This window comes from Drosophila teissieri, chromosome 3L, assembly GCF_016746235.2.
Source record: "Drosophila teissieri strain GT53w chromosome 3L, Prin_Dtei_1.1, whole genome shotgun sequence".
In the NCBI taxonomy this organism is placed as follows: domain Eukaryota; kingdom Metazoa; phylum Arthropoda; class Insecta; order Diptera; family Drosophilidae; genus Drosophila; species Drosophila teissieri.
The window spans coordinates 16,927,887-16,954,350 of NC_053031.1; the positions used below are offsets into that span (position 1 = coordinate 16,927,887).

At 43.3% G+C, this 26,464-nt stretch overlaps 4 protein-coding genes across 4 annotated transcripts; 1 reads left to right on the forward strand and 3 right to left on the reverse strand.

The window, feature by feature from the left end:
- Nucleotides 1–3,555: 3,555 nt before the first annotated feature.
- Nucleotides 3,556–4,145, reverse strand: LOC122617727. Its single transcript, XM_043793697.1, has one exon. It carries the CDS (start codon nt 4,049–4,051, stop codon nt 3,719–3,721), a length of 333 nt encoding a protein of 110 aa, XP_043649632.1. The 5' UTR covers nt 4,052–4,145; the 3' UTR covers nt 3,556–3,718.
- Nucleotides 4,146–4,297: 152 nt separating this feature from the next.
- Nucleotides 4,298–23,775, reverse strand: LOC122616998. The gene is made up of 3 exons (XM_043792628.1): nt 23,582–23,775; nt 4,617–4,785; nt 4,298–4,523 (listed from the first exon to the last, which is right to left on the reverse strand). Coding segments are annotated over exons 1-3 (333 nt in total). The 5' UTR covers nt 23,583–23,775; the 3' UTR covers nt 4,298–4,360.
- On the forward strand, nt 15,625–17,005 carry LOC122616997. The gene is made up of 2 exons (XM_043792626.1): nt 15,625–16,426; nt 16,490–17,005. Exon 1 carries the CDS (start codon nt 15,762–15,764, stop codon nt 16,416–16,418), a length of 657 nt encoding a protein of 218 aa, XP_043648561.1. The 5' UTR covers nt 15,625–15,761; the 3' UTR covers nt 16,419–16,426; nt 16,490–17,005.
- A 449-nt stretch (nt 23,776–24,224) lies between the features above and the next one.
- LOC122617523 lies at nt 24,225–25,540 on the reverse strand. The gene is made up of 4 exons (XM_043793418.1): nt 25,211–25,540; nt 24,913–25,146; nt 24,660–24,859; nt 24,225–24,603 (listed from the first exon to the last, which is right to left on the reverse strand). The coding sequence occupies exons 1-4, from the start codon at nt 25,436–25,438 to the stop codon at nt 24,312–24,314; spliced, it is 954 nt and encodes a 317-aa protein (XP_043649353.1). The 5' UTR covers nt 25,439–25,540; the 3' UTR covers nt 24,225–24,311.
- Between the last annotated feature and the right edge of the window lie 924 nt (nt 25,541–26,464).

Genomic DNA, 26,464 nt, shown 5'->3' on the forward strand with positions numbered 1-26,464 from the left:
ATGATGTCATAGCCCATGCAAGTTTAATACGTTGCCATTGGTGTTCCAGAGTGTGTTTGCGGGCACCCAGTGGCCAGTGGGCAATGGGCAATGACCATAATGTGCCAGCGGGACAATTAACGGCAACGGCCCAGACGGCCGGGCTGTGTAAATTTGGTCAACAGTCAATTAAATTCAAACTCGGGGCCGTTAAAGCGGCGAGGTCCTTAAAACTGGCGGATAAACACGTCTACATATGCCCGCCAATTTGATTACACTTTTTCAATTTTTTCCCCGCCGAAACAAAATTTGTAATTCAAATTAAAAGTGCAAATAGTTTTTTTCAGCAATCAGTGAAGGAGTTGGGGCTGCTACAAAAAAGAGAGCACACTGTGAGAAAATATTTGATACACAGTTTTATTCTTTTTTTATCAAACGAAAATATATGTTCAATTGAATCTATAATTTAACATTATGAAGAGCTATTTTTTAAGGTGTACAATTATTTTCTAGGTTTTTCTCAGATAAACTTTCTACTTTATAAACTCAGTACCCAATACAGCTAATCCAACTGTTCCCACTTTTGACTCTAAACAAGTGCATATATCTAATGATTTCATTTCGGACACCCTTTGTACTGAGCTTGATTAAAAAAGTGATCGCAAGCAAGAGATTATTTCCCTCCGCGATTGGATTTCCCGGCTTGCAAGCCGATTTTTCCTGCGAGTGTGGATACTGGGGACAGCCACTGTGGCAGGCAACAAAAGGCATACCAAATTACTGGTGAAGCGTCTGCCTCAGTGGGGTCCTGTGCCTGTGACTGTGCTTGTGCCTGTGCCCGGGAAGAGGCCGATCCGAGAGTCCTTGCGAAAGGCAAATGAAACGCAGTCAGTGGAAATGACGGCGCTCGGCGCGAGAGAGAAATGAAGGCAACTAAAAAATGCCAAAACAAAAATGGAAATAGAAATAGAAAATGCCGCCACATCTGAATGCTGTGGAGCAACAATGTTGCATTCCACTTGGGCACTTTGTTAGGGACTTTTGTATATATAGTATATACACATACATATATATCCAGCATATATATATATATATATGCAGCAACAGTCATATTGTGTGTGGCCACACAGCCCCTGCTTTTTTGAGGAGGGCTAAGGGCTAAGGGCTGAGGGCTAAGGGTGCCTCAACGGGCTCTGGGACAAAAGGGCGAAAAGTAAAAGCCACGCAGGCATTTGGCACGGAAAATATTTTAAAATTCCAGCAACGAAAGTGCAGACAAAACTCTTAAATGACGAGCAGCACGTGCCCAAATAAAATGATGCGCATAGTTTTGGGGCAAGTGAGTCAGGGGTCTCAGTCCTTTCCTTACACCGTACACTCGTATTTACGAGCTTATGTATATATTTTTGGGTCCATGCCGCTTCCTGGTTCAACTCGACGCACACACAGACACACACAAACTTCCGGGTTATCCTGGTAGGCTTTCTGCTGACTTTTCAATGTGCCACATCGTGCAGCAATAGATTGAACTTGCCACAGCCAAGACGCTGCCAGTCTGCGATGCAGATGGGTGACAAGTGCATATGCCGGCGAATCGAAAATGGCTTATTTATTCTGATATATTGATAAACATCACTGCCACATGGCCACATGGCCAAATGGCAATGGCCCTGGCAACAGGAAGCCTCGAAAATGCGATGCCCCGAGGAGGGAAATCAAATTCGTTTATGGGTAGAGATTGGTTATCTAGTTGCCGCATTTAGAATTGCTTTGTAACTTTTAATATCAAGTTTTAATATTCAAATTGGAACAGAGAATTTATTGTCAAATAGATTTAATTTTATATGCTTAATGCTTTACATATTACAGTACTTTGATAAACGAAACACATTTCAAATAGTGGATTCATGCTAAACTCATGCAACTTTGTCACTCTGAATAATTTCTATTAAACTCCTAATGTCACGTGGAAAATGTGAAACTATAGTTTCACTCTCCGGAATATCTCAACCAGTTTTTTCAATGATAGAAGTTGACTTTAACTGCGAAATCATAAATCATGCCACTCAAATTGGCAATCATGCAAATGAACATTCGCGTGGGTTTTTCCACCAGAAGATTATCGCTGGAGAGGCGTAAATCAGAACGCATTACGTACCTGAATATCGCAATAAACGGCAGCTAATTAAAGTTCGGCCAATAATTTGCACATTTATACACTCGAGAGGCGTTTTTTCTCGTGCGATTTAATTTAAGAAATTTGCATAAAATAAACATTGGAATTTACGAGAAATCACGCAATATTTATGCAATCTAAAATGGCCAGAGTGCAAAGGCTGGGTCACAAAACAGAAACAGAAACAGAAGAAAAAAAAAAGATGGTATGAATGCAAAAAATTAAAATAACAAAAACTCATTTGCAGTGGTCGGTCGGCCGGTCGGTGGGTCGGCTGTCTAGCAATAATCAATCAAACGTGAAATAAATGAAAATACCCCGAATAAATCGAACAGCGAACGAATCGTTTGTCAGTTTCTCTTTATTTCTTTCGTGTTTCTCGTCGTATCATTTATTTATTTTTGTTGTCTTCTTGGCTTGCTGCTCTTTAAAACGACTTCCTGAGCCCTTAAATTTTAGCATAACAAACGAAACGAAATACTTTCCGACCATTTCCGCTGGCTGTTTCAGTGACATTTAAGCGACACAAAAAAGGGGAAACTGGTCGAAAAAAAGAATATGCACAAACTGCAAAGTGCAGTAAAAAATTTGTTGAAATATGCGGCGAAACGCGGAGTATCCTCGCCATGTCCCGAAATGCCAAAAAACAAAAAAACAAAAAAGAAAAAAACCAAAGCAGCCGAACTGCTCGGCGTTTTATTTGCACTTCAATTTTGCCCTCGACGACGACCGGCGGCGCACTTTATGGCGATTGCAATCCCAGCTGCACTCGCCTAACTGCACTGCAGTGCAGTCTCAAAGTCCTGGAGTCTTCGAGTCCTGTAGTCACCGAGTCCTGGAGTCACCGAGTCCTGGAGTCCAAGCACTGCCCTGACTCCCTGCCACTCGGCAGACAAGTGCTACTTACGGCTATTTTATGTTGGAAAATGTCCTTTGGAGCTTATCAGCGTTTAACATCGGACAGAAGTCAGCCCAAAAATAATGGGCACAAAAAGCTGCACAAGCTGCAGGTAGAATGCACGTCTAGCGGAACGAAGCGAAACGAAACGAAATAAAATCATGTGACACTTTGTGGTTAATAATGCCCGGTTATACATGTACATATACGACATACATATGTATGTATATACATGAGGTACTGGGTTCCATTGTCTCGCCGGCGAACAAACCCCGAAAAAGCGAAAAACCAGGACAGCTCACAGAAAACCAATTGGTTCGGGGGTGGCGGTGATTTAAATGCAAATTTATCGCCGTGCAGCAGTAAAAAGGGAGCCAAAAAATCATAAACGACCCCACAAAATATAAATAAATGGACACACACGCAAAACGCAACCAAAAAGATACAAAAAGTTCGAAAAAAGCAGCAAAAATGAGGATGTAATAATAATATTTACAAAATGTCTGTTTGCGCGACTTCTGACGAGAGAACATTTTAATTTTTCGCATTTGCATTTACATTTTGATTAAACGATTTGCATATGGCCGTGCTTCCGCTGCTACCAGCGCCCATTTAGTGCCACACTGATTAATTTATTGAGAGCAATTCGGGGATTAATCAGATCACTACTTCAGCTCCCCGACCTGCTGCCTTCTGTACAGGTGGAAGAGGTATCGAGTGCGATTCGAGGCACGATTATGTACGCAATATTGCCGCCAAATCAGTCCAATGGCCACCCAGGCGTAGTAGATGATCAGGGTCAGCATCAGGATCAGTGCCCCGCTGCAGCTGTAGACCAGCGACATCCTCTCCCAGGTCAAGTCCATCTGGTAGATCCTCTTCCGCACCTGGTACAACACGAGGCAGTAGCTCAGCGAGAACAGCGACACGTAGAAGTAGATCGAGTGGTAGAAGTCCGCCAGGCGGTTCAGCACCCAGTTTGTGTAGTCCAGACTCATGGTTTCCAATGCAGCTACTCGAAATAAATAAAATACAGCCTTTTCAGAGCACAGCTTTCCCCGACACAAAGATCTGGAAGTTGACGAAAGGCCAACTGGGTTGGAAATAGTTTAACTCGCAGAGAGCCTATAGAATATACCCCATACATAGCATCTGATTCATACAAAACGAATTAAGTTCTTTTATTCAGCTTCAAATGTAATGAAGATCACATGCAGTTCTCCTTGCTGAAATTGATTGCTTGAGTGCATATTCCAAGTGTAGTACCTCATTTCCTACACAATTTGAAAGTATTATTATTTATCAACTTATGGTAGGATGTAGGCTGTATGTAAATGTTCGTCCTTGTGTGCTCGCAAATCCATCCTGTTGTTCTCCCCTTTTCCAAAGCTGCGTGTGCTAACCAAATGTGAAATTTCGCACAAAGGCCGCACTCTCTGCTCATCGTTAGTCATTCCCATGCTCCCCATTCTGCGGAGTGGAATTGTTGTTTAAGTTTGCCATTTTTCAACAACTCATCAATCTGTTCGATCCGCTATGCCATAGTTTGCCTGCCAGACTCACTTCCAGCTCCTCCCTGTTCCCTGTTCCCAGCTCGTCCTTCGTCCTTGGTCCTTGGTCCTGCTGCCGGTTAACGTTTCCAACTTATGCGAGGCACGCACTCTCACCGCAAATGCAGCAGCATCAGTCTTCGTCTGCAGGACGAACACATACACCGATTTGTCCCACTGCACTGCAATTAAAAATATGAAATATATTTTATTAATAAATATATTTTTGTATATACCTATATATTAGAATCGAAATCCTTATGGCATTTTATTAAATACTGTCTTTTTGCTTAAAAGCTTGTTCACCCATATTTTAATATAGAAAAGAATTATAATATTTAATATACATTACAACAGACATATGCTTGAAAATATAATATTTAGGTGTTACGAGTAAGTTTTATGATTGCTTCCATCTTTTCCTTGGCACATACACCACAAGAAAAGTGGTACGGTTTTTTTCAGTGTATGAACAAATATGGCTGGCTGATTTGAAGCGAAAGGAGCCGCTGATGGGCCTCGAACTGGCAGGAAAATCCAAACCGCCTGTCGCCAATGACGCTAAACTTTTTTATTATGTATTTGGCGCTTTTATTATTCATCTATCATCGCTGCTATAGTTTAATAGAAAGTTTAAAAGTCATCATCGTGGCATCGGCACTGCCAATGACTTGCCAAACACCCCGTGCGCCATATGCCCGCCTCCACTCCGGAACTTCAGTTTCCGGCTATTTCTCCGACTCCGACTCCAACTCCAACTCGTCCCTTTTCCCCACATGATGCTGGCCAAAAGGCATTTGGCGGGTCCTGGCCTTCAGCCAGCTCAGAGGGCCGATAAACAATTAAATTTATGCAGCGAACGTTTCATTAGCATTCGAGGATTCCGCGCGGAGCAGCTATGTACACTCGTACTTGTTTAGTTTGGCAGTTCTTTTGGGCCGAGCCGTTAGTGTTAATTAACTTGGCGCAAATTCAAGTGGCCAAAACAAACGAAATGGGTATTCCGCCTGCACTCTGAACTTCTGAGCCTTGGCAACATGGCATGGTGCATGCAGATGCATATATCGGATGTTTTTTGTTGGTGGGATGTGCATAGATGGCTCAGTGTCGCAAATTTAATAAAACTGCAACTGGCCATGAGACGTTAATAGGACCATGGGCTACGCATGCAAAAAGCCAGCAGAACCACAAAGTGCTTCTAATAAATTCTGCAGCAGCAACTACAACAAGTGTTTAAATTTATCGCATCTGCGATTACTCCCCTCATTCACCGCCAGCTTCCATCGTTCCATCGTTTCATCGTTTCCATCGGACTGTATAAACAATATTTTATATGAGCCAAGAGCTCGGGCTCCGCTCGTCCAAACTCGCTTAACCATTGCACTGCCCGCTGGCGCTAACTAAACGATGCCGAACATCGATTGCCGCACTTCGGGAAGTAGGCGAAGTGCAGATACCCTTTGCTCCTTAAGGTGTTCAAGCTATGTTTATAGTTTACGAAACAAGCAGTTACATTTCTTTACAAAACCTAGAAAGTCAAAAGTCTCATCTCAAGTGCTATATAACTTAATTAATAATTATTGACTTGTATCCCTAAAATGTATATTTGCCTTGATAACATGAACATATCACATTTTTTAAGTAACCAGTGAACAACAAATTCCAAATCTTTAGAACTAGCAAGACCTACTCTAATTGAAAGGGCTCCTGCACGGCTGCCGGATTACAGGGTATGCAAACCACGAAGAGCAATTATGATATCGGGCATGATTTTGTGGGCAATTGGCTTTAATGGCTACCAGGGTAGTCGCAGCCAAGTGCTGTCGCCAACAGCAACAGCCAGCATCGAGCCTTCTGTGTGTGTTCCGGCCATCCATTCCCGCTCCCAGCAAACACTAACCGCTGGTCTATATGTACGTGCGAAATTTATTTAAATGCTGCCAAAAGGCAACAGCAACAGCAGGATCTGGGGCTCAGGCTGTACAGGATATGGCACATGGAGCTGGAACTGATGAGACCGCCGGAGTTGGACTCGCCAGCAGGGGAGTCTCTCGATTGTCCTCCGTTCTCGGTGCTAAAGTGTCTCCGTTGCTGTGCGTTATTAGCGGCGAACTGGGTCCTTGCCAGCAAGTTGGGCCTAGAATCGCCTCAGATGCCTATCAGGAACAGGAGGTGTACGGAGAGAAAATCGCAGCACAAGAAGGCATTAATTTTCATGTCCTTTGTGGCTGCATGTCTCCTGGCTGTGGCATAGATAAATCAGATTTTGAACTGATTAAAAAGCGATTTTAAGCTATAATTAATGGTGTTAATAGATGCATGTATAATATATTTGCTAAACTGGTTATAAATTTCAATATGTAATATTTATTTCTAAGCTAGTTTCTGTTGCTTTACGAACCTTATGCAAATGCCCCTTTTTTCAATAGAACAATTTCTATAAAATAGTCACTATAGTTCCATATATTTGGTTTAACCAACGTAATCGTTCACAAAATGAAGTCATTTTGAAGACAACTCGGCTATAACTTTTTTCCTCTGTGTATACTCGAAGGACACCCATGTGGCCAGCATCCCCTCGACTTCCCATGTCCTGTCGCTGCTCCTGATTTTTTCCTTTTCGTTGGCGGCTGCAATTTATTTTTATATTGCCTTACATGATAATCGTTTGCATTAAAAATCGGCCGGCGTTGTCTGGCCGTCTGGCAGTTGCCTTTGCCAAAATGTCCTTGTTTGTATTTATTTATTATTCAAAGTGTTATCGCTGACAGAGCAGTGGTGGCGGTGGGTCGGTGGGGCGTTGGGTCGGTGGATCGGTGTGGGCGGATACGAGTCCGGATCCGGAGGCATGGCAGCCGAAAACCCAAAGGATTAGTTATGATAAATGTGTTTTATAAGCGTGGCACACACACCGTGGAATGGGGCATGCCGAGCGAACTGAAAAGGCAAACACAACAGAACCAAAGCGGGTCGTGTCCCATTTTAATGCACAGATAATGAGTTCCTTTGTTGGCAATATGTCAAATCGCTAGGCCAATATTTCAGACCCGAAAGGATTCGGTCTGGGATTGGGATTGGGATCGGGATCGGGATACATTGTGCTGTTTGCCATTTAGCATTTACCATCTACCATTTGCCGTTTAGCATTCCGCCTTTGCCATTTTGGCGTTTTGTGTGTGCGCGTTGAGTCGTGTTAATTGCGAGCCAGCTTATGCCAACTACTGGATGAGATTATTTGGGCAAGATTATATAAATCAGTGGCATCAATTCCGATCAGATACGCAGGACAAGCCGCAAACGGAGCGCTGATAAATGTGAGTGTGGCGAAACTTGAGAGGAGAAATCAATTAAAAACGCTTCAGCTGCTCTGCTGGCCATTTTCTCCTGGCTGCGGTTGCCACTCCTTCGGTTGTTCGGTTGCCATAAGGACGACTCGACTGCCCAGGATAGGCATATCGGAATAATCGATGCACATGCCACATTAACGTTGTGATTGCGGTTGAAATGCTGTAAATTAATTTACCACTTTTACGCACGATGATTGATTGCTCGGGTATCTATGTGTACTTCTTTACAGCCTTTGAGTGGTTTAAACGGATGCATAAAAGGGAAAATTATGTATTTCATATTAAAAGCTATTGGGATTTCCGAGAACCATCCAAGTAATATTTGTATTGCTTACTTCTTTCTACCTGTTGGTTCTCTTGTTTAAGTTTTAATACTGTGAAAAGTATTTATTTTTCTATATCCAATCCAAGCTCGCTCTTCTTATCTCTCTAGTTATTTGTTGTTCCTTTAAAAATAAAATGAAAACCTTAACAAAAAACAAATACTTTTCAATGGTCATTTGTCTCTTAACATTATTAGACTTTTTCTGTAGAATTTTTCAAATCACTATTCTGCATATCTATTCTTTTCGCTTAGGTAATAACACTTAATTCTTTTATCAGTAAGAGTGTAGAACAACTTCCACCGCCTGAAACTATTGCTGATTCGATTATGGTTCGATCTGCTTTTGTTGCGATTCACGACTGCTGAGATGGGAAAAATGCAATTATGTAAGTCGGCAAGCACAATCGATTAACGCCTGGCATTGATGTAGCTGCTCCAGCTGCATCCTTCGTCCTTGCTCCTTCAGTATGCTCACTCCCACTCCCAGCGAAATCCTCGATTGTTTCTATGACTTTCCGTGGAAACCGGTTGCTGCGCATGGGTAAATGGGATTGGGATTGGGAGTGTGGTTATGATTATGATTGGGATTGTGTTTATCAAGACGTAGGTGCTTATAAATTCGATTAAATTACATGCCACTCCCACTCGCATAACCTTTCACGTAGCTGCTCTCCTCGTGGTAATTCCATTTTAATCGCGTGCCCCGAACGCGTGACTTGCGATGTGCCGGGGCTAATAAATATTTCACTTAGTCCACGATTTCACACGCCTACTTTTTTCTCTCTCTGGGCCACCACCTGTGAGTGAATTGTAACAAAACGTTTTCCCCACCTTTCCCGCCTGCTCGCACACTGTCAGCGCTTTGTGCTCTAAATGTGTGGAAAGGTGGGCGTGGCAGTAGTCCGGAATCCGCACTCCGTAGTCCACAGTCCGTAGTCCGCAGTCCGCAGTCTGTAGTCCGTTGTCCGTATTCCAAACTCCCGAGTGCCAAAGTGCCTGGGTGCCTGGGTGCCAGGGTGCCAAGTGCTGCCGGCGGCGTCTCTCAAAATGAGTTGACACTTTGCATGTCAGTGTAATTTTGAAATATTAATCATATGGCATGTGCAGCTCTGGTGACGATGACTGCCGCCGAACGGCAATGTTTGCTTGGCATGGCATGAGCATGAGCTCGGGGGATCCGGGGAATGGGGGGAATTGGGGGATTGGGGGATCGGAAGATCGGGGGAATGGAGCTGGAAAAGGAGCTGGATCCGTTGGATGATGATGAGGCCAAAACTATTGTTTCTGCTCCATATTACGTTACGGCACACACCAACTCGTGGCCCGACCAGAACCATAACAAAGGAGAGCACTGCTGCATAATCAAATAGAAATGTTCGAGCCAAGTGCACTGGGCGAAAGTATGGGTAAGTGCTGGGAAAGTGTGCATAATTAAATATAAATCTTACTGGTCAATATTGCTATTTAATGAGTTTGAATCATAAGCTGTTTTATTCATGTTGAAGAATATGAAACTGTTATTCAATGGCTTCTATTACACAGAAATGTAGTTTTGTTCCAATGTTTTCCTCTTTATTCTGGAAAGTAATCAACTCTTGAAAGACGCCCCATTCCGCGCAGTGCACTGCCCTGCCTCGTAGAGGTGGCATAAAGCAATTAGTGTTGCATTTTATGGCCTTTAATGTGGTAATGGTTTCGGGTAATTAACAATTATGTCTAACTACAAATGCGACACGTTGCCGATTGCGTGCGTTGGCTGCCTGGTTTCGTCCTTTCCGCTCCCCTGATGTCCTCGCTCGTCAGCCCACAATCTCAATCTCCTGCAACTTCCCTCTTCGGGTTATTACAAATTTTGCATATTTCAAGTGGCTACCAAAACTTGCATCTACCCGGCTGCGAAGAGCAACTTCATTTCCATTTTCCAGCTGCAAAGGAGCAGCTGAACAAAGCAAATTAGCCATGGCTGTGAGAAGTAACTAAGTGGTTTGCTTATTGTTAGTTCGTTTGCCATATTAAAATTTCAGAAATTGCCGAGCTGCGTACTTTTAATGGCCAGGAGCTACGGCATCCCAGGGATCCCTCCAGATTAATTACCCATGCAAAATTTTGCACTAGCGGATGCTAGAGAATTGGATCGCAGGGCGTAAGTCCTGGCCAGGATCCGGCTCCAAGTCCGGATTCGGGTTCGAGTTTCGGTTTGGGTTTGGGTCCAAACATTCCAAATGGCATGAACGGCGACCTAATGAGCCAAACTGCAGCGAGCATAATAATGCACATTGTGTGTGGACTTCTAGCTTTATGAGTGCCGAATGATTTATAGTTCCATTTGTGCTTTGTTCTCCTGCTTTGAATTCAATATGAAAACGCACTTTGCGTGCGAGGAAAGTCAAGGTAGAAATTACCATATTGCAAGGAGTCCAGGACCACGTTAATATATAAGATTTTGCTTTTTGGCAGGGCATAAACTACTTATAAATGTTAGCTTCAACAAAAAACGAATAACTTTTGAGAAAGAACTCTCTCCTTTTAATAAAACTATATTTTCTGCATTTAAGTTTGACTATGTGCCGTCAAACAAGCTTTCAAATTGTGTCGACTCTCGATTTATCTGCTCTAGAAACCTATTAGTTAAATAATTAATAAGTTAATTAAACATTTAAGTTTAAAGCCCAGACTATGGTTTACAATGGCGAAAATATGCACGAACAGATTTATTTAAGCCACAGCTAAGTTAACGCACTGCCGCTGAAAAGCAGAAAATTTCATTTTAAGCGACTGCAAACGCTCTTTTGGCCATAATTAAAAAGCCCCAACATAATGAGCTCACTGCGACCGACTGGCCAAAACCCCTGCCAAATGCAGACCACCCCAATCCGCAGGGATGTGGGCAATGTCGGGGTCCCAGGACCGCTGCAAAAGTCTATTAACGTACATGAAACTGTTAATTTCGCTGATGCAATTTCGGCTCAATTTATTGTGCACCCACAAAACACAATAAAAAAAGTGAATGGGGCGAGCAAACGAGGAAAACGAGCCGAAATTGAAAAGGCAAAGTACATAACAACAAGCTGGCGGCTGGCGGCTGGCGGCCGACGCACGGCCCCCAAATGCCAATCCCAGGCGCGAAAATCAATATAAATATGCTCGGCACATGGCCATGGAGCCATGGAGCCTCTGGCCCCAACAGCCCCTCCTTATCCCTAAATCCCCCTGCCCCGCCCTCCGCAGAGTGTCTCTTCTGCTCCCCGAACATGACAATTTATGTGCATTTTGTATGCAGGCGGCTAAATAGACAAGGCTAGGCGACGTCCATGCTCGCGTTCGCAGCTGCACTCAGCGAAAATGCGCATCATTTGGCATTTTAAGTAGCCTAAATAAAAGAGTTTTAAATTGATGAGTTTGCTTCTGCCACGTAGTACGAACTCTATTTGTTGTGTTTGGGGAAATCGCCATAATGATCTCTGGGTGGACTCTAATGGACTTTTCTCGCAGTGTATGCGCACGCCTCTGGCTGGAGGGACGCAACATAATACAATGCCTGTGCCAAGGACACCGAGGAGCAAACCCAAGCGTATATGCAACCCCAATCCAGTGGACGCCAGCTCGCACGTAACGATAAAACTTGAAAATGCTGTTAGCTACGAAAATTTGCTGTTCAACTTTTTCGCCAGAGTCCGGGAGTAGGCCTAATTTGACGGTCGCCCCTCTTCCACCCCCCCTTCCGCCCCTTCGGACCGGAAAAGCCCCCTTTCACACACGCACCCACACAGCAAGCGGAAATGCACGCACCATTGCATCAGTATCTGTGCGCATGCAATTGCAAATTTATGCACTGCGCTGTAAACAAGGCAAACATTTCCGCCACCGAGTATTCGCGAGTGTGCGAGTGTGCGGGTGTGTGAGTGTGCGAGTGCGAAATTCGAATGCGTCGCACAATTGTGAATTATTTACAGCATACTTTGGGCGAGTGGCGCGGTGACTTTGACTCGATTCGTTACGTTACGTTTCGTTTCGATGCGATTCGATTCGATTGGATTCCATGCACATGCATGTGAGTCTGGTCAGCGACAAACCTAATTACAGTAGCAGGCGCCCCAGCCATTCGATTGGGGGGGAGAGGGGGGCCTAAGGACGCAGGACTGCGAAGCCTTTGTGGACTCGTTTAGCCGCGCAAATTGCTGTCCATTCAGTTAGCTTTTTAGAGTCCAGAGTCGTTTTTGCCGCACGCACACCTCTGTGCGAATCGAACAGCCGGCCACATAACTTTCGATCCCGCCGACAACTGACTTTTCAACTCCGGCTGAAAATGCTACTGCTCCTTTTCCCCATTTCCCCCTTTTCCCCTCTTTCCCTTTTCCCAGTGCCCACTGTCAAGTGGACAAACGTCCAGGGGGGAAGAGGTCCTGAGGCCAAAAAAAGTGGCTAAAAACTGCCTGCTGCAAAATATTGTGCAATGCGCTGCCAAATAACAAAACAAAATGCAAGTTGCCAGAAACTAGTGATGCCAACAGGCAGCATTCAGCTCTGAAGAGATTTGACAGGAAAAGGACGAAAATAAAAGTTTAATAACATTTCTCACTGTGGCTACCTCTATAATATCCACTTGTATTTTAAGTACTTTAAGCTAGCCCTTAAGCTTGCCCAACTTATCTCAACACAAATGGAACTTATATCAAACAAGTGGGCCTATTTCGTTACTGAGAAGAGATAAGCAGATTGTTTCAAATTTTGAATAAAATTTGGACACAAGTCAAAATGGCAGCACTAGTAAAAACATCAAGGAGCAGCGTCAAATTTTGAATACTGGCTAAAAAATACGTAATGTGCGGGGTATTTCCCTGACTAGATAAGCAATACAACGACGCAATTTTTGTTAATTTATTTTAATAAATGTTGCTCATAACCAAGACTTGTTCGTTATGAAAATAAAAGTCTCATATTTGAGGCAAGTTACTTATTTGTTGTTGAGGCTCCTTTTCTTATTGCTCTCTCTATTTCTTAAAAAGAAAGTAATTGAATACGTGTCAAACTCTTTTCTGCATATTGTACAATATATATATTATTACAATAAAAAGAGAAAGAGCTTGGCCAATAGCCATTCATACCCCGGCTTATCCCTTTCTGGCGGAGATCGAGTGTAAACAGCAACAACGAAAAACCCTTAACGGCAAATGTCGAACCTCGACCCTCGACTGTCGAACGTTGGATGTTGGTAGTTGCTTGTTGGTGGCTGGTAGTTGGTGGCTGGTGGGTGGCTGGTGGCTGGAAGTTGCTGGTTTGGGCCTGCTTTTCGACGGGCCCAAATGCGTTTGTCTGTCGCTGTGTCTGCGCCTGTTTTATTTTACTTTTGCATATTTTTTGGCGTGTTTCAACTATACTGCGGCGCTGTCTCTACATTTTTCAAGTTGTCTGCGTTTGACGTGCACGGATGGGCGCTCCACTGCGTCGGTGGCGGTCGAAAGGGGGCTGGCGAAGGGGGCTGGCAAAGGGGGCTGGCGAAGGGGGTGGCAGAACGGCAAGGACGGCGGCGGTTGGCGTAGTTACAGTTTTGCCCATCGAATGGTTTTCCCCGCGCTCCTTGGTGCGGTTGTGGTTCGTTGCTTGGTTGTCGCCAGCGCCACTACTCACACAGCCGAAGACCACTGCTGCACCACTACGAGTGCAGCGGCAACTGCAGATGCACTCAGAAAAAGCGGAAAGAGCTTTTGTTGAGTGAAGCGTATTGAAGAAAATTAAAAAGTTTTTTCCGGTCTTCAGACCCTTTAAATATATGTATATAAAAGGCTTTTAAAGAGACCATCTCGAGAACAACAAAAAAAAATAATGTAAGATATTTATATTATTATATTTCTTGATTCATATTTTAGCTTTTGTTAAAATATAATATTTATAACAAATTGAATGCTATTTTTTCTCGCCTTTCATTTACGTTTTACTTATAAATTGTAGTTGTAAGGTACTTTTATGTACCTATATTTAAATAACAAGAAATATTTGCACACCTTAACCATAAATATATCTCGCAGTCGAATGTTAATTGTTTTAATAAGGTAACCCCTGATTTTCGCAAGTGCACGCCGGCAGAAGCAGCAACAACTACTTGGGTGCTGTCGGTGAGCCTGTTTTTTAGTGCCTTCCGTAACCATTAAATTTTACGTTTTTATTAGCGCGCAGACACACACTCACACACACACACACAAGCGCCGAGGAGGAGGAAGAGGCAGAGAGCTGGCAGATAGGCCGTCCCCACCCACCGAACTTCACCTCCCACTGCCACCCACTCCGCGAAGCATTTTTGAATATTTCCGTTTTGGCTGGCAGTTTTCGGTTTTCGGCTTGTCTACAAAATGCAGTTTTGCATGCACTTTGGCCTCGGCGCAAAAAGTCAACCGAAAGAGACAATAATAAGTGCACAGCACAAAGAACGAACCCCAAAAAGGGAAAGAACAGCACAAAACGTAGAAAAAGTAGAGCCAAGAACATGAAAACGGAAAATTGCATTGCGCTCAGAAGTATGCTATACTTTTTCGCTTGCCTTATCAACGTCTCAAATCGTTCGGGGTTGATAGCAGAAGGGAAGGGGCGGGAGGGGCGGGAGGAGCGGGGTACTGGCAAAAGTTAGTCCAGATAGCGAAATGTTGTCGCCCAACAGGACCTGGTTATTTTACGTGTTTTAGTTGCCTGCAGCTCGGAAAAAAGTAGAATACAATGCAGCCCAAAGACACAAAAGCAGTTCGAGTTGCAGTCCTGGGCGGTTCCATCCGAGTTGTGGCCACTGAAAGTGGTTGCGTGTTCCAGGGGACCAGACCTATGCCACATGAGTGATGTCAAATCTGCTCAAACCTTTGCAGACACCACCAATAAAGCTCAATCCCTTCAGCCCAAACAAGTTCGACCCTGCCTCGTCGAACCCGCAACTTGTTTGGCATCCACAGCATTTGGTTGCAGGGTGAAACACACTCTTATACTATTGAGTGAAACTCAATTTCAACCTATTTTAAAAGCTAATCAAAACCAGAGCCATTTATATAATATATATTAATACTGTAGAATTTATAGTTGAATTGGAAAAGTGAATTATTAAAAGCTTAACGGATTGCGTCAATATTACAAAAAATAATAATAAAATATTAATAATAACAAATAATAATAAGTAAGTATTAAGTATTTTGAGCTCAGACGGGTAAAGTTTTAGTTGAACAACTTTGTTGTATATCCAATTCTTAATTTATAAAATATAAAGAACTTCGCAGTCTAGTAGAAAACCTCAATGCGATCTAACAACAGCGTAAAGCCCCATAAAAGGCTGGTAAAAATCGCCTTTGGATTTGCATTACCCCGAACTAAGTAGACTAATTGTATGGTTCAACCTTTCGGAACATAAGCACCAAAATTAACCGAAACGAAAATTCAAACCCAGTCGGATTCATCCGCTTCCAGCCAGGACCCTACACCGGAGAAAATAGCAAAGGACACGGGACACAGAATGGAGCTGTGGCAGAAGCTGAGAGTGCAGCTTAACGACTTCTTCCACGTGAACTACCCCTACATAGCGCTCTATAGCGGACTGGGCGTGGCAGTAACAGCCTACTTGCACTACCAGTGGAGCGTGCACCACTACGACCTGATGTACTGGAAGCGATTGGCGGAGGCCTTCTCGCAGGACATCGACTGCTTTCAGCTGGCCATACTGGTGTTGATCTTCGCGATCAACGCCGTGTTTGTGTTCGTCATCCTGAGTGTCTATCTGCGCCCGGCCCTCGACAATGGCGGCGAGATGTCCCTGCTGGAGATTAAGGATCGGTATGCCCGGTTCATCCTGCTGCGCCTGATTGCCCGCCTCGATCGCATACAGTCGAAGATCTCAGCGAAGCGGAAGAGCCTCACCTTCCAGCACTATGTCAGGGCACACACGAACATGGTCAAGGCGGTGGCCGTGTTCCGCAAGGATGCCCGCAAGCTAATCCTGCCCAACGAGAGCGAGATCCTGATGCCCATCGAGGAAATCTACGGGGTGGCCGAAGACGAAGAACGACTTCTTCGGCGATCGGGCTACTACAAGCTGATCATCGACACCACCGACGCGACGGTGAAGGCTCTTTTCAACGCCAAGTTGGAGGAGATCCTGTTCCCAAGCAGCTAGCTGACTCGGTACCGATTGAAACTTTGAGTAAACTGCAGTCGACCACTAATTGCCTTTATCTACTCTGCCAGCCGGAGCTCCGAGGACTCCTTCTTAAAGCCGTTTTATTGTTTCAATTGTTTGGCTTGCCAGCTTTTTATGGCCGCATTGTGCTCCGAGCCAACAATAACAGGCCAGTCGGAGACTGTCAGCCGTCCCCAACCCCCAATAACAATAATGGCAAAAGAAACAGCAGCAGGAACAGCAACAGAAGCAGAAGCAGAAGCAGTTGCAGAACCAGACCAGAACTAGAAACAAAACTCCAACCAGGAACAGGGACTAAACTAAAATGCCAGCCCATGTCTGCACAGCTCAAAACAATATCTAATGTTGTCTACTGCAAAATATTTTGCAAGCGTCTTTTTGTTTTCAACGATTTTTGTGTCCTTCGGCCCTTTGTGCGTCTACTTTTCTTTAAAATTAGCTAAAAGGTTGTGTAAATTTAAGTCAAAGTAGGATAGCAGTGAAAGAAAAGTGTTGTCGATGGTGTGGGGATAAGGGATTCTTGGAATGCATCTTGGATACGAAAAAGAAAAAGGACAGTTACGAAATAAAAGGGACGATGTCTAACTAAATTACATTTTTTGAGGTTATGAAGTGGACTAGTTTCCACAGTCATTAGAGATTTTAACAAAAGAGAGAGAGCGTTAGAACAGAAGTGCTTGAATTTGTTGCAATCGATAGAAACTGGAATCTGCACAATACCAGTTTTCTCCTCATGGACAGACGGACGGACAGACAAACGGACGGACAAACGGACGGACAAACGGACGGACAAACGGACGGACAAACGTATTGACATTCAAACGGACAGACGTATATGGGCAGATCCACTCGGCTAGTAATCCTGATCAAGAATATATAAACTTTATAGGGTTGTAAGGCTTTATTCTAGCTGTTTCATACCATTCAACAGATCTACGAGTAGAAGCTTTAAAAATATGTCTATTTTTGGAAATCTCAACTGTGTTGAAACTCACCATATTAATTTTTTCCTTTCATTCAAATAACATTTGTTTTTTAGAGTTTGTATCGAAATCTTCAATTAAATATACACATTTTTATTTAAGTTAAACAAAGTAGTAAATTGTAAACTTTCTATTTCATTTTCTTTTCAATTATAATACTTCATCGTGGGGTTTTTGTACCATATGTCTTGCCATTCAAATCCCACAGTTACCCATTTAAAACTCCCATCCTTATACGAGCTTCATTTCGATTTTTGCAGCGGCTGCTAACGCGCTCTCAAAAACACACCGCATATCCTAGCCAAGGACTTCAAAGCAGTGAACGCCTCGCTGCGCGCCAAAAAGTAGGCAACAAAAGCCTTGAAATGAAAAGCGGAAAAAACACGCACTTTTAACTTCATTTTTGGCAGCTAATGCGCGAATGGCCAAAAAGTGACAGCCTAATTTCGGTTAATGTGCCGTGTCCTTTGCTTCTGGCCATAAATCCGCGCAGCACGTGTGTGCCGGTTGGCCGAAATGTGGCAAACTGCATTACTTCATTCACAATGTGGGATTCTTTTTCCCATTTTTTGCTCCTCTCCTTTTTATTTTTTTTGATGATGGCGCTGGGTGGGTGGCCCACCTCCCGGCGAAAAAGACATTAAGTAGATTATGGTCTGATTGCATATTTGCGGATATGCGCGCCATAAACACGTTCAGACGTGCTGCAACCGCAACATCGGCGAATGGCGGAAAACACGGCAGCGCAACAGCCGAAAGCCAGCGCGAAAAAAGTCGCATGGCTGTAACAAAACAAAAATCCAAAGGAAAAAACAAAAAAAACAGAAAAAACTTAACAAGAGCATTAAGAGCGGGGACCAAAGAGAAAAGAATCGCGAACAAAACATGAAAACGTACGCGCATCTAACCGCAGACTAAATGACGCCTCGCCACGCCGCCCGCCTAGTGAAACAACCACTGCCCTTTCCAGTGCCCTACACTGGGGATAAATATGTGTGCTTACTGAGACTCAAACCAAATCTAGTTATCAATGTAAAGCCCAAACGTTTGAGAGAAACAAGATACATCTGCATACTTTAGATCCTGGAATAAGGAAACCAAAGGCCAACATACCGAATCTAAAATGTAATTGCAAACTGTATAGAAAACAGTCATAAAATATATTAGTTAAATTCACAAAACTATTTAACAAATTATTTAAGAACCATATTTGACAACTTGCTTATATAGTATGTGGAAATATAATGATATCGTTCCCAGTTGTCTTTTGAATATTTTTTTTAAATAACTATTTTAACAAATATTTACTACTAACTAACTTTTCAGCATAGTTAAAGCCTTTATCGATATTATTTTTGAAAAATTGTTGTTTATCTGCATAGAAAGGACATTTTTCGCCGTGCTCCTATCCGCAGCCAGCCGTGAGCTCAGCTCCTGCTTTTGGCTTCGCGGAAAGGAACAACAAAGGCAGCCCAGCGTCTACTTGTGCGGCTGTATTTGTGTCTGCCGGAAGCAGAGAAATTTTCCGAAAACACATGTAGCTTCCCCGTGAGTCCGAGTTTGTCTTTGTGTGTGTGGGTCGTAAGCCTAAATAGCAGCTATTACTTTATCGCCGAGGCAGCACCGCAAAATGGCTGTCTATTGCAGCTAAATGCTGCCAGCGGCTTTGCTTTGCATGTGTGGGTGTGAGTGGGTGTGAGAGGGTGTGAGTGGGTGTGAGTGGTGTGTGTGCTCGGTGAAGTGGGTGGGTTGTTAATTCGTTCAGGTGGAAAGAGGAACGACCCGCAAGCAATAAACAAATAATCATAAATAATGTTGCCTTTTTAACATCGACTCTAAATTAGCTATTAATTGCACCACCGTCACCGCTAATTCCCCGCCCGCATTGTGGGTCAAACCCACACCACCCGCACCACGCACACCAGCCACACCACCCACTTTCCCGGGTGGCTTGGGGGTCATGCCAATCACAGCTGGTTCAATTAGGCTTACGCCTTTGTATGCTAATGCTGAGCCATATTTGCATACTGCTATTCCGCATTTCGCCAAAGTGCGAACTATGGGTTGGATTCGCAAGTGGAACCAAATTCGAATACGATAGTTGTGTATATCACTTTTATATTATTATTAACTTGAATAGAGAATCAACATGTTGAAGCCGCGTAATAAAGCATTGCTCTTGGCTGTTAAAGTTGAAAGGAGCACAGAAACGCTTTTATTCGAGGCCTGAATATGAAATCAAATTTAAAATGTACATCAAATATATTGGTAGCAAAATGTATTGGGAAATAAATAAGTAATGCGACGCAGACGGCTCATCAAAACCAATTTTAATTAAGGGCCGCAAACTAAACTAAACCATAAGGGCGCCTAATATTGGCAAAACTGAGCAAATATTAAAGCCATCCTGGCTGGCGGCTTTAAGGATCTGCCACTACGGACCACTCCAGTACCGAAGCGCCCACTGTGCCTGGCGAGGGGCACTTTAAATTTGATTTGATATGATTGCCATGCAGCGGATAATTTCACAGCATGAGTTACGGGATGTGAGGGCAGCGAGGGCGGCGAGGGGGAGGCGGGCTTAGCATATGCACACGGACTTCAATCAGCTATGTAAAATCTATGTAAAATATTTATATTGCACTGATGCATCCTGGGGGAGCTGGGTCGATCGGGCTGCGTGCGTAGCCGTAATCAGGAGCACGGCATGGCCTCAAGGATCTCAAGGAGTGGCTGCACGGCATTTGCATAAACATTGCAGATACATGCCGGCCAGAACGGAACCGAGCAGAGGAGATGCACTCCGCCCCGCCACCGCCACCGCCACGCCCCCGCTTGCAACGCCACTTGTTATGACATTTTGATTATTTATTTAGACAAAAGAGTTGGCCGCCCAGCTACGGTTATGTTCGGTTCGGTTCGGTTCGTGTCGGTGCAGTTCCTCGTTATATGGCTACGGATCAGACTACGGACTTCGGCAGAATGGCCAACGCAAATAGTTTGCTTTGGAAGAAAACCCCTGGAATTATTATCAAATAAATAAGTGCTCGAGTAAACAGAAGGCCGGACGAAGCCGATTCAGAGAACTTTCAAGTGTTCTCAAGTCTGGTGCTGGTTGCTATTGCTGTTGGTGTTGCTGTTGGTGTTGCTGTTTGGCAGCCAGCAAACTGATAGCTCATGTGCGTCCTTATGGCAAATCTATGGCTGGCAACTTTGTCTGGAGCCGCCTTTGAGTTGGCCATGGCCAAGACCAAAACGACCAAGAACGACTTGCCTCAAATGCAGCATAAGTAAATGTTGGCAAATAAATATGCATGGCCGAATGGAGATACCCGAACACGGCGTACGGCGCACGATGCTCCCTGCATTTTTCATGGCTCTCGGTGCGTTTCTCCATATTTATTGGGCAGCCCAATTGCGGCCAGCATAAATCACTTAAAATTTGTGCCAAACAAATACGGCAAAAGCCACAGGATGCTGGATTTTCATGGCAAAAGTCAGAGGCAAAAATGCATATGCAAGCAAAACAAGTTTAAATATTTATGCAAATCAACTGCAAGTGAAACATTTTTAAACTTTAATAGCCATAAATGCCTTAAATGCTCGAAGCAGACCGTTTCAAATTGGAGGAAACTTTAAATAATTGAGGCTATCAAGAGGACGAAAAATTGCCAGCCAAAATGGCCAGCAATTTGTAGGTAATAGTGTGCAGAATGCATTAAGAGGCACATGAGGTGAACTTTAATCAAGCCAGATTAGGTTTATGTCCCTGGAGGTAGTTTGATTTATTAAGAAATTAAGTCGTTCATTAAATCCAACTTGAGAAAAAACTACACCATTCCGTTTGGTGATTAAGAGCAGCCATTTTATAGCAACTAACTAATAAATCCCGGCCAGATAAGGGATTTTAAGGACTACAATTTGCTTACACTTGGTACCAAGAGCCAACTACCAAGAAGGAAACTGCAGTCGAAGTGGTAAAATTATAGGAAAATAAAAACGAACTTAAATGAAGCCAGACGAATGTGCTGCTCTCCCCAATCCGCCGGAAAATCCTCCAGACACAAGAGTTTGATTTAAAAAGTAGTTTATGTGTGCAGGAATAAAACGTGGATTAAAACCCCCGATCCGAGTTTGGGTAGTCAAATGACAGAGGGCCTCGAGGCGCATATGCAAAATGAAAACTTTCCTCCTGCCGCAGGCCACTCAGCCAACTGCAGATCCGAGCCCGAGACCAATGTGTCGTATGCGCAACGTAGAACTTGGCCAGCCGTAAATGGATGCGTCTTGGCAGCAGGCGTGAGTGCCACTGCCACACACAAGCGCACACATGAGCATACAAGCACACGAACACACTAACACACACACACACACACCGGGGGAGAGCGAGAGGGAGCAACGCTCAAACAAAACACGATAACAATTAAAACTTTGTACACTTGGCGTATTTACATTATTCATTTTGGTGTTGGATTCTCTTGTCACATTTCGTGCCACTTCTCCTGCACTCATTTTTTGCGCTGCTCCTTTTGTTGCAACATTGCCACATTCATCTGCAGACATGCATCCATGCCTCCACGCATCCACGCATCCTGTGTCCACGAATCCAGAGCGAACAGTGATGGGCAGGACATGAGTTTTATTAGCTGTACAGAACCCACAATTTGTATAAATGGCATTAGTTATAGCCAATCATATGGGAAAGCCAACAAAATGTTAGTTAATTGGAGCAGTTACTTGATGCGAAGTTGGGACATAAATAAACTATTTTAAAATCCATTTCATCCTTTGTTTCCTTTGTTCCAAGGGAATGAAAGAAAACAAATTAGTTAGTTAAACCAAGAAGAGCATTAGGTGGTAATAATGTCATATTTGAAGAAGTGAGACTTGTTTTTTAAAAACCAAATTCGCAACAGTGCCAGCATCTGTGAGTTGGAAGCTCCCTTCTCTTGGCCACTTGAATGATGCCAAGCCATCAAGAAAGTGTGCACTCCAGTGCTGGGAAAAGTGAAGCGGAGGGCGAGGGGGAAATTGAGACGGGGACGGGACGTTAAGCACTTAATGACATTTTAAAATAAATGTTAAATTTATGACAAAACGTAATTACCGCCCAGACCGAGCCTTGGACTGCTGGAGTACAGCTACAGGTTCGCGCCGCATGAAATATGAAACCATAATTACTTTAATTAAGCAAATATTTTGTGCCCGCAATTCTTCTCGTTATTTGGATGGTGTGCGGAGGGGCGCGAAGGGGCATTGGAGGCATTGATTGAGAGTATTTATTAAATGGCTATTATTGTTCGCACATCGCGCGGCGCACGGCAATAAATTGATGCATTTTAATTATCGCTTAAAAGCCCAACACTCGCCGACATTCCCTGCATCCACCCACTTCGCTGACACATCGAAATTAAGGACCAATCGACGGGCTGCGAATGCCATTCTGACAACCTATTGAACTCCAGATTGAAACTGCAGGCAACAACAAAATATTTTCCATCAATCAAACACTCAACGAGCATTTTCCTTAAGTTCCAGCCACTTTAAATTCGATTAAAAGTCCATCAGCTCTTTATCCGAATGACTTAAGAAAAGGGTTTGGGAGCGGAGCTCATTAATTCAGCATATTAGATTTTATAATATAGTTTGCAAATTAATTTGAAGCTGAGTTCGTAAATGAATTGAAGTAAAAATAGATTAAATAAACTTTTAGTTTCTACTTGCCCCACTACTGCGATAAAAACTGGACAGCGGCACGTGAAGAACTTTGTAAAATATGTGCCTTTGATCAAGAGGAATTTAAACAATGCTATTAAAAATGCTATCAGTTCAAGTTCAATGCCACACATTAAAAAGTTCGCTTTTCAGCTGGTGAGATAAATATTCGGATATCATTCAAAGTAGCGCACTGGTGCACTTGTCGTCGGTTTCGTTACAAAGAAACCACTGATGGTTGGGAAATCACGAACACGATCGCTCGTCAATTCGTTTTACTTGTAACTTGATCAATTGTCGTGTCTATTGTAACAGAGAATTAGGTATAAAAGTTGCATTTGTCGTGTGCATTGAGATTGTACTATAAGGTATCTGAAACAACGCAGCAAACGCAAACTTTTGCAGCCATAAAGACGGCAGATTCTTGGTGGACTCACTTACTTCTTAGTTACTTCGAGGATCTTCAATTTGGTTCGAAAAATGGTAGACTAACAACAATATAACAACGGCTGCAACAATAAACGCGTTCACTGCAATTATTAATGGCTTGCTGTTCGCGTATGTCATCATCTTGCAATTGTTTCTTTGCACCGAACCGATTAATTGCGGAAAACTTGCACGTTCTTCCGTTCCGAGATCACGACAATGAGTGATCGAGCTGCAAGAGCCGAGCCAAGAAAAGTGCACTCAGTATCGGATTTCGGATTCCCCGCTTTTCCAACGTTACGAATAGTACGTGGGTGCTGAGAGAGACCGGTTGCATTCGAAGTTCGAACTTCGAACTGCAGTGAAGAGTCTTCTCTTAGCTCGCGCTCTTTCTTATTTCACTCGGATTAAGATACTTGGCTTAATAAACAAAGTATCTAGACAAACACTTATTTAATAAGAAAGTTGGCAATTAAACAGAAGATATATTGAACGAATACATGATAAATAGAATTTTATTGACGCCTCAAAAGAGCTGAAAAGAAAATATGGTAATCGGATTAGTGCGTTAAGTAAGACGGCAGATTGGAATGCATATTATGTTATCTTTATCAAGGGAAGCTTATCTGTGCACTCTTGGAAGGAGTTTGAAATGATATACAAAACACTTAATATTTGTTGTATTTGACAGTACACTAAAGATTACACCTTCTCTAATATGTTGATCATCTTTGTTAAGACCTTTTTAGTCAGACAGTTCACTCCATCCCAACATACTAAAGTTCAAGTTTCCAAAGTATACAAATTGTGGCCCTCGCTTGCACCTGGTCTCAACTCGGATGGCAAAGTCGGTTCCCGGTGGCAAGTGAAACGGCTTGTGAGGATCGGCCTTTCCGCTGATAAGGTCGTGCAGGAAGTCGATGAGAAACTGCGGACCCTGTACTATAAACTTTATGAACATCCGGGGATTGCGATTGGCATTCGAGTTTGGTTGAATGCTGTAGGTGTACAAGGTGCCCTCGAAGCCTCTCTGTCCACTGCAAGAAATCTAGTTTAATCCATCTACAAATACTGCCTTGAGGACAGGTATTACCCATAGTTTTTGTTGATCTTCTCGAGAAAGAGCAGCTCGGCCAGAATGGAGATGAAGTAGATGCGTCGTTGGGACTCCACGGTGTTGAAGCTGGCCCTTTCCTCGTCGATGACTCCGATGAAGGTGTTGGCCAACTCAACCTCCACGTTCCAGTGCCAGAGGGTTTTGCCAAATCCCAGGATCCTAAAGTTCCGGAATTGCTGCAAGGACACTGGTCACAGGCCGGTGGACTCAAGAACCAACTTTTACTCACCCGCAGCAGGCTGAAAACTGTCATTGTGTAATGGAGGCGGCTAAGTTTTAGGCGCTCAGCACTGAATTTGTTGGAGGATTGCTCCTTGAGGAACAGGAAGTGGGCGAGGAACTTGCCCAGCTGATCAGCCTCGCCATAAAAAACGGTATCCCTGTCGTGGAAGTGCAGCAGACTGATGGCCAGGTCCGACTCGCTATCTTCGTCGGAGAAGTGCCTGATGGTTGAGCGCAGGATCTACGGAAAGTGGTACCCTCTGAACTGAATAGGATCAGATAAGTAGAAGTGGAGATTAGCCCACCTGCAGCATGATCCTTTTACTGCCTGCCTCCGAAGGTCCTTCCCGATAGGCCGCCTCATAGCGCTTGTGATGGTGCAATATGTACGCCGTGCTGATCTGTTTCAGTTGCTCCGAAGCTTCCCGTAGCAACTTGTGGCGGTATAGGTCCAAGTGACCCATAACCATCTGCATTACTTCAGTCGGCAGGTCCTGCAGCTGAACTCGCTTGGTTTCTGGGGCATCCTCCATATCACTGGCCACGGATTTGTGAATATATTGTGAGTATATGTACTGACTAGGTGTAAAAATGTATTAAAAAGTTGTGTAAGAATGCTATGTAGACAAGAAATGCTGTGTAACCGAAAGTTTTATGCGAAACACGCCTACTGTTCGGTTAATTACACTTGTTTGTACTTTAAAGGAAAAATATGCAATTTGTGGTTTCTCTGCTTTTTTTTATTGGCCATACACTGTGTAGTGTTCTCTTGTTAGTTAGCAAAGTATAATAGAGTGTATACAAATTGCAACAGCTTCCTCGAAAAGGACATCGAAGACGAGCTCCTCTGTCCGCTCACTTGCTCCTACTTGTATCATCCGGAGACACCTTGGCTTCTGCAATCCTGCATCTAGATGCATCCTTGGATCCTCATTCCATAGCATAGCTCTATAGCTCCATCGTGCACATATAAAACAAATTGCCTAAATGGACTAAAATGCATGTGAATGCGTGTTGGTAAGAAGTTGCTGTTCTAATTCCAAGTATATATCTTCAGCATGTTTAGACCGTCTGTTGTACATATGTATGTATATTATATTAAAAGCATGATCTCCATTTCATTTTGAAATTCGGTGTGCAAAAAATGTAATGTCAAATTACATAGGTATTTGATTCTTTTTTGACAAGCTTCAAAGCCGTCTAAATTATTTTGTCTTTCACGAATTTTCATTTTTACATTTACAATAAACCGAAACAGTTTTTGTTAAACTACTAACTTATTATGTTTATCATATATCTGTAACTGAAATGTTTAAGCAAATAAATAAAAGTAGTAATTTTAATTATACTTTTTACATTCAATACATTCACTTCCAGTGAAGACAGCTTATTCAAGATTGTATCCAAACAAAGGTTCAGGTCTGCACTGAACGTTTCGGTCTTAAAATACCAAAACGACTTTTCCGTAAAGTGCTTTATTTACAAGCAACGTGACCGTTGGTATTTTAATATATATCAGAATTATTCCCTTGCAGAGAGTTCTATGATTTTACTACCAA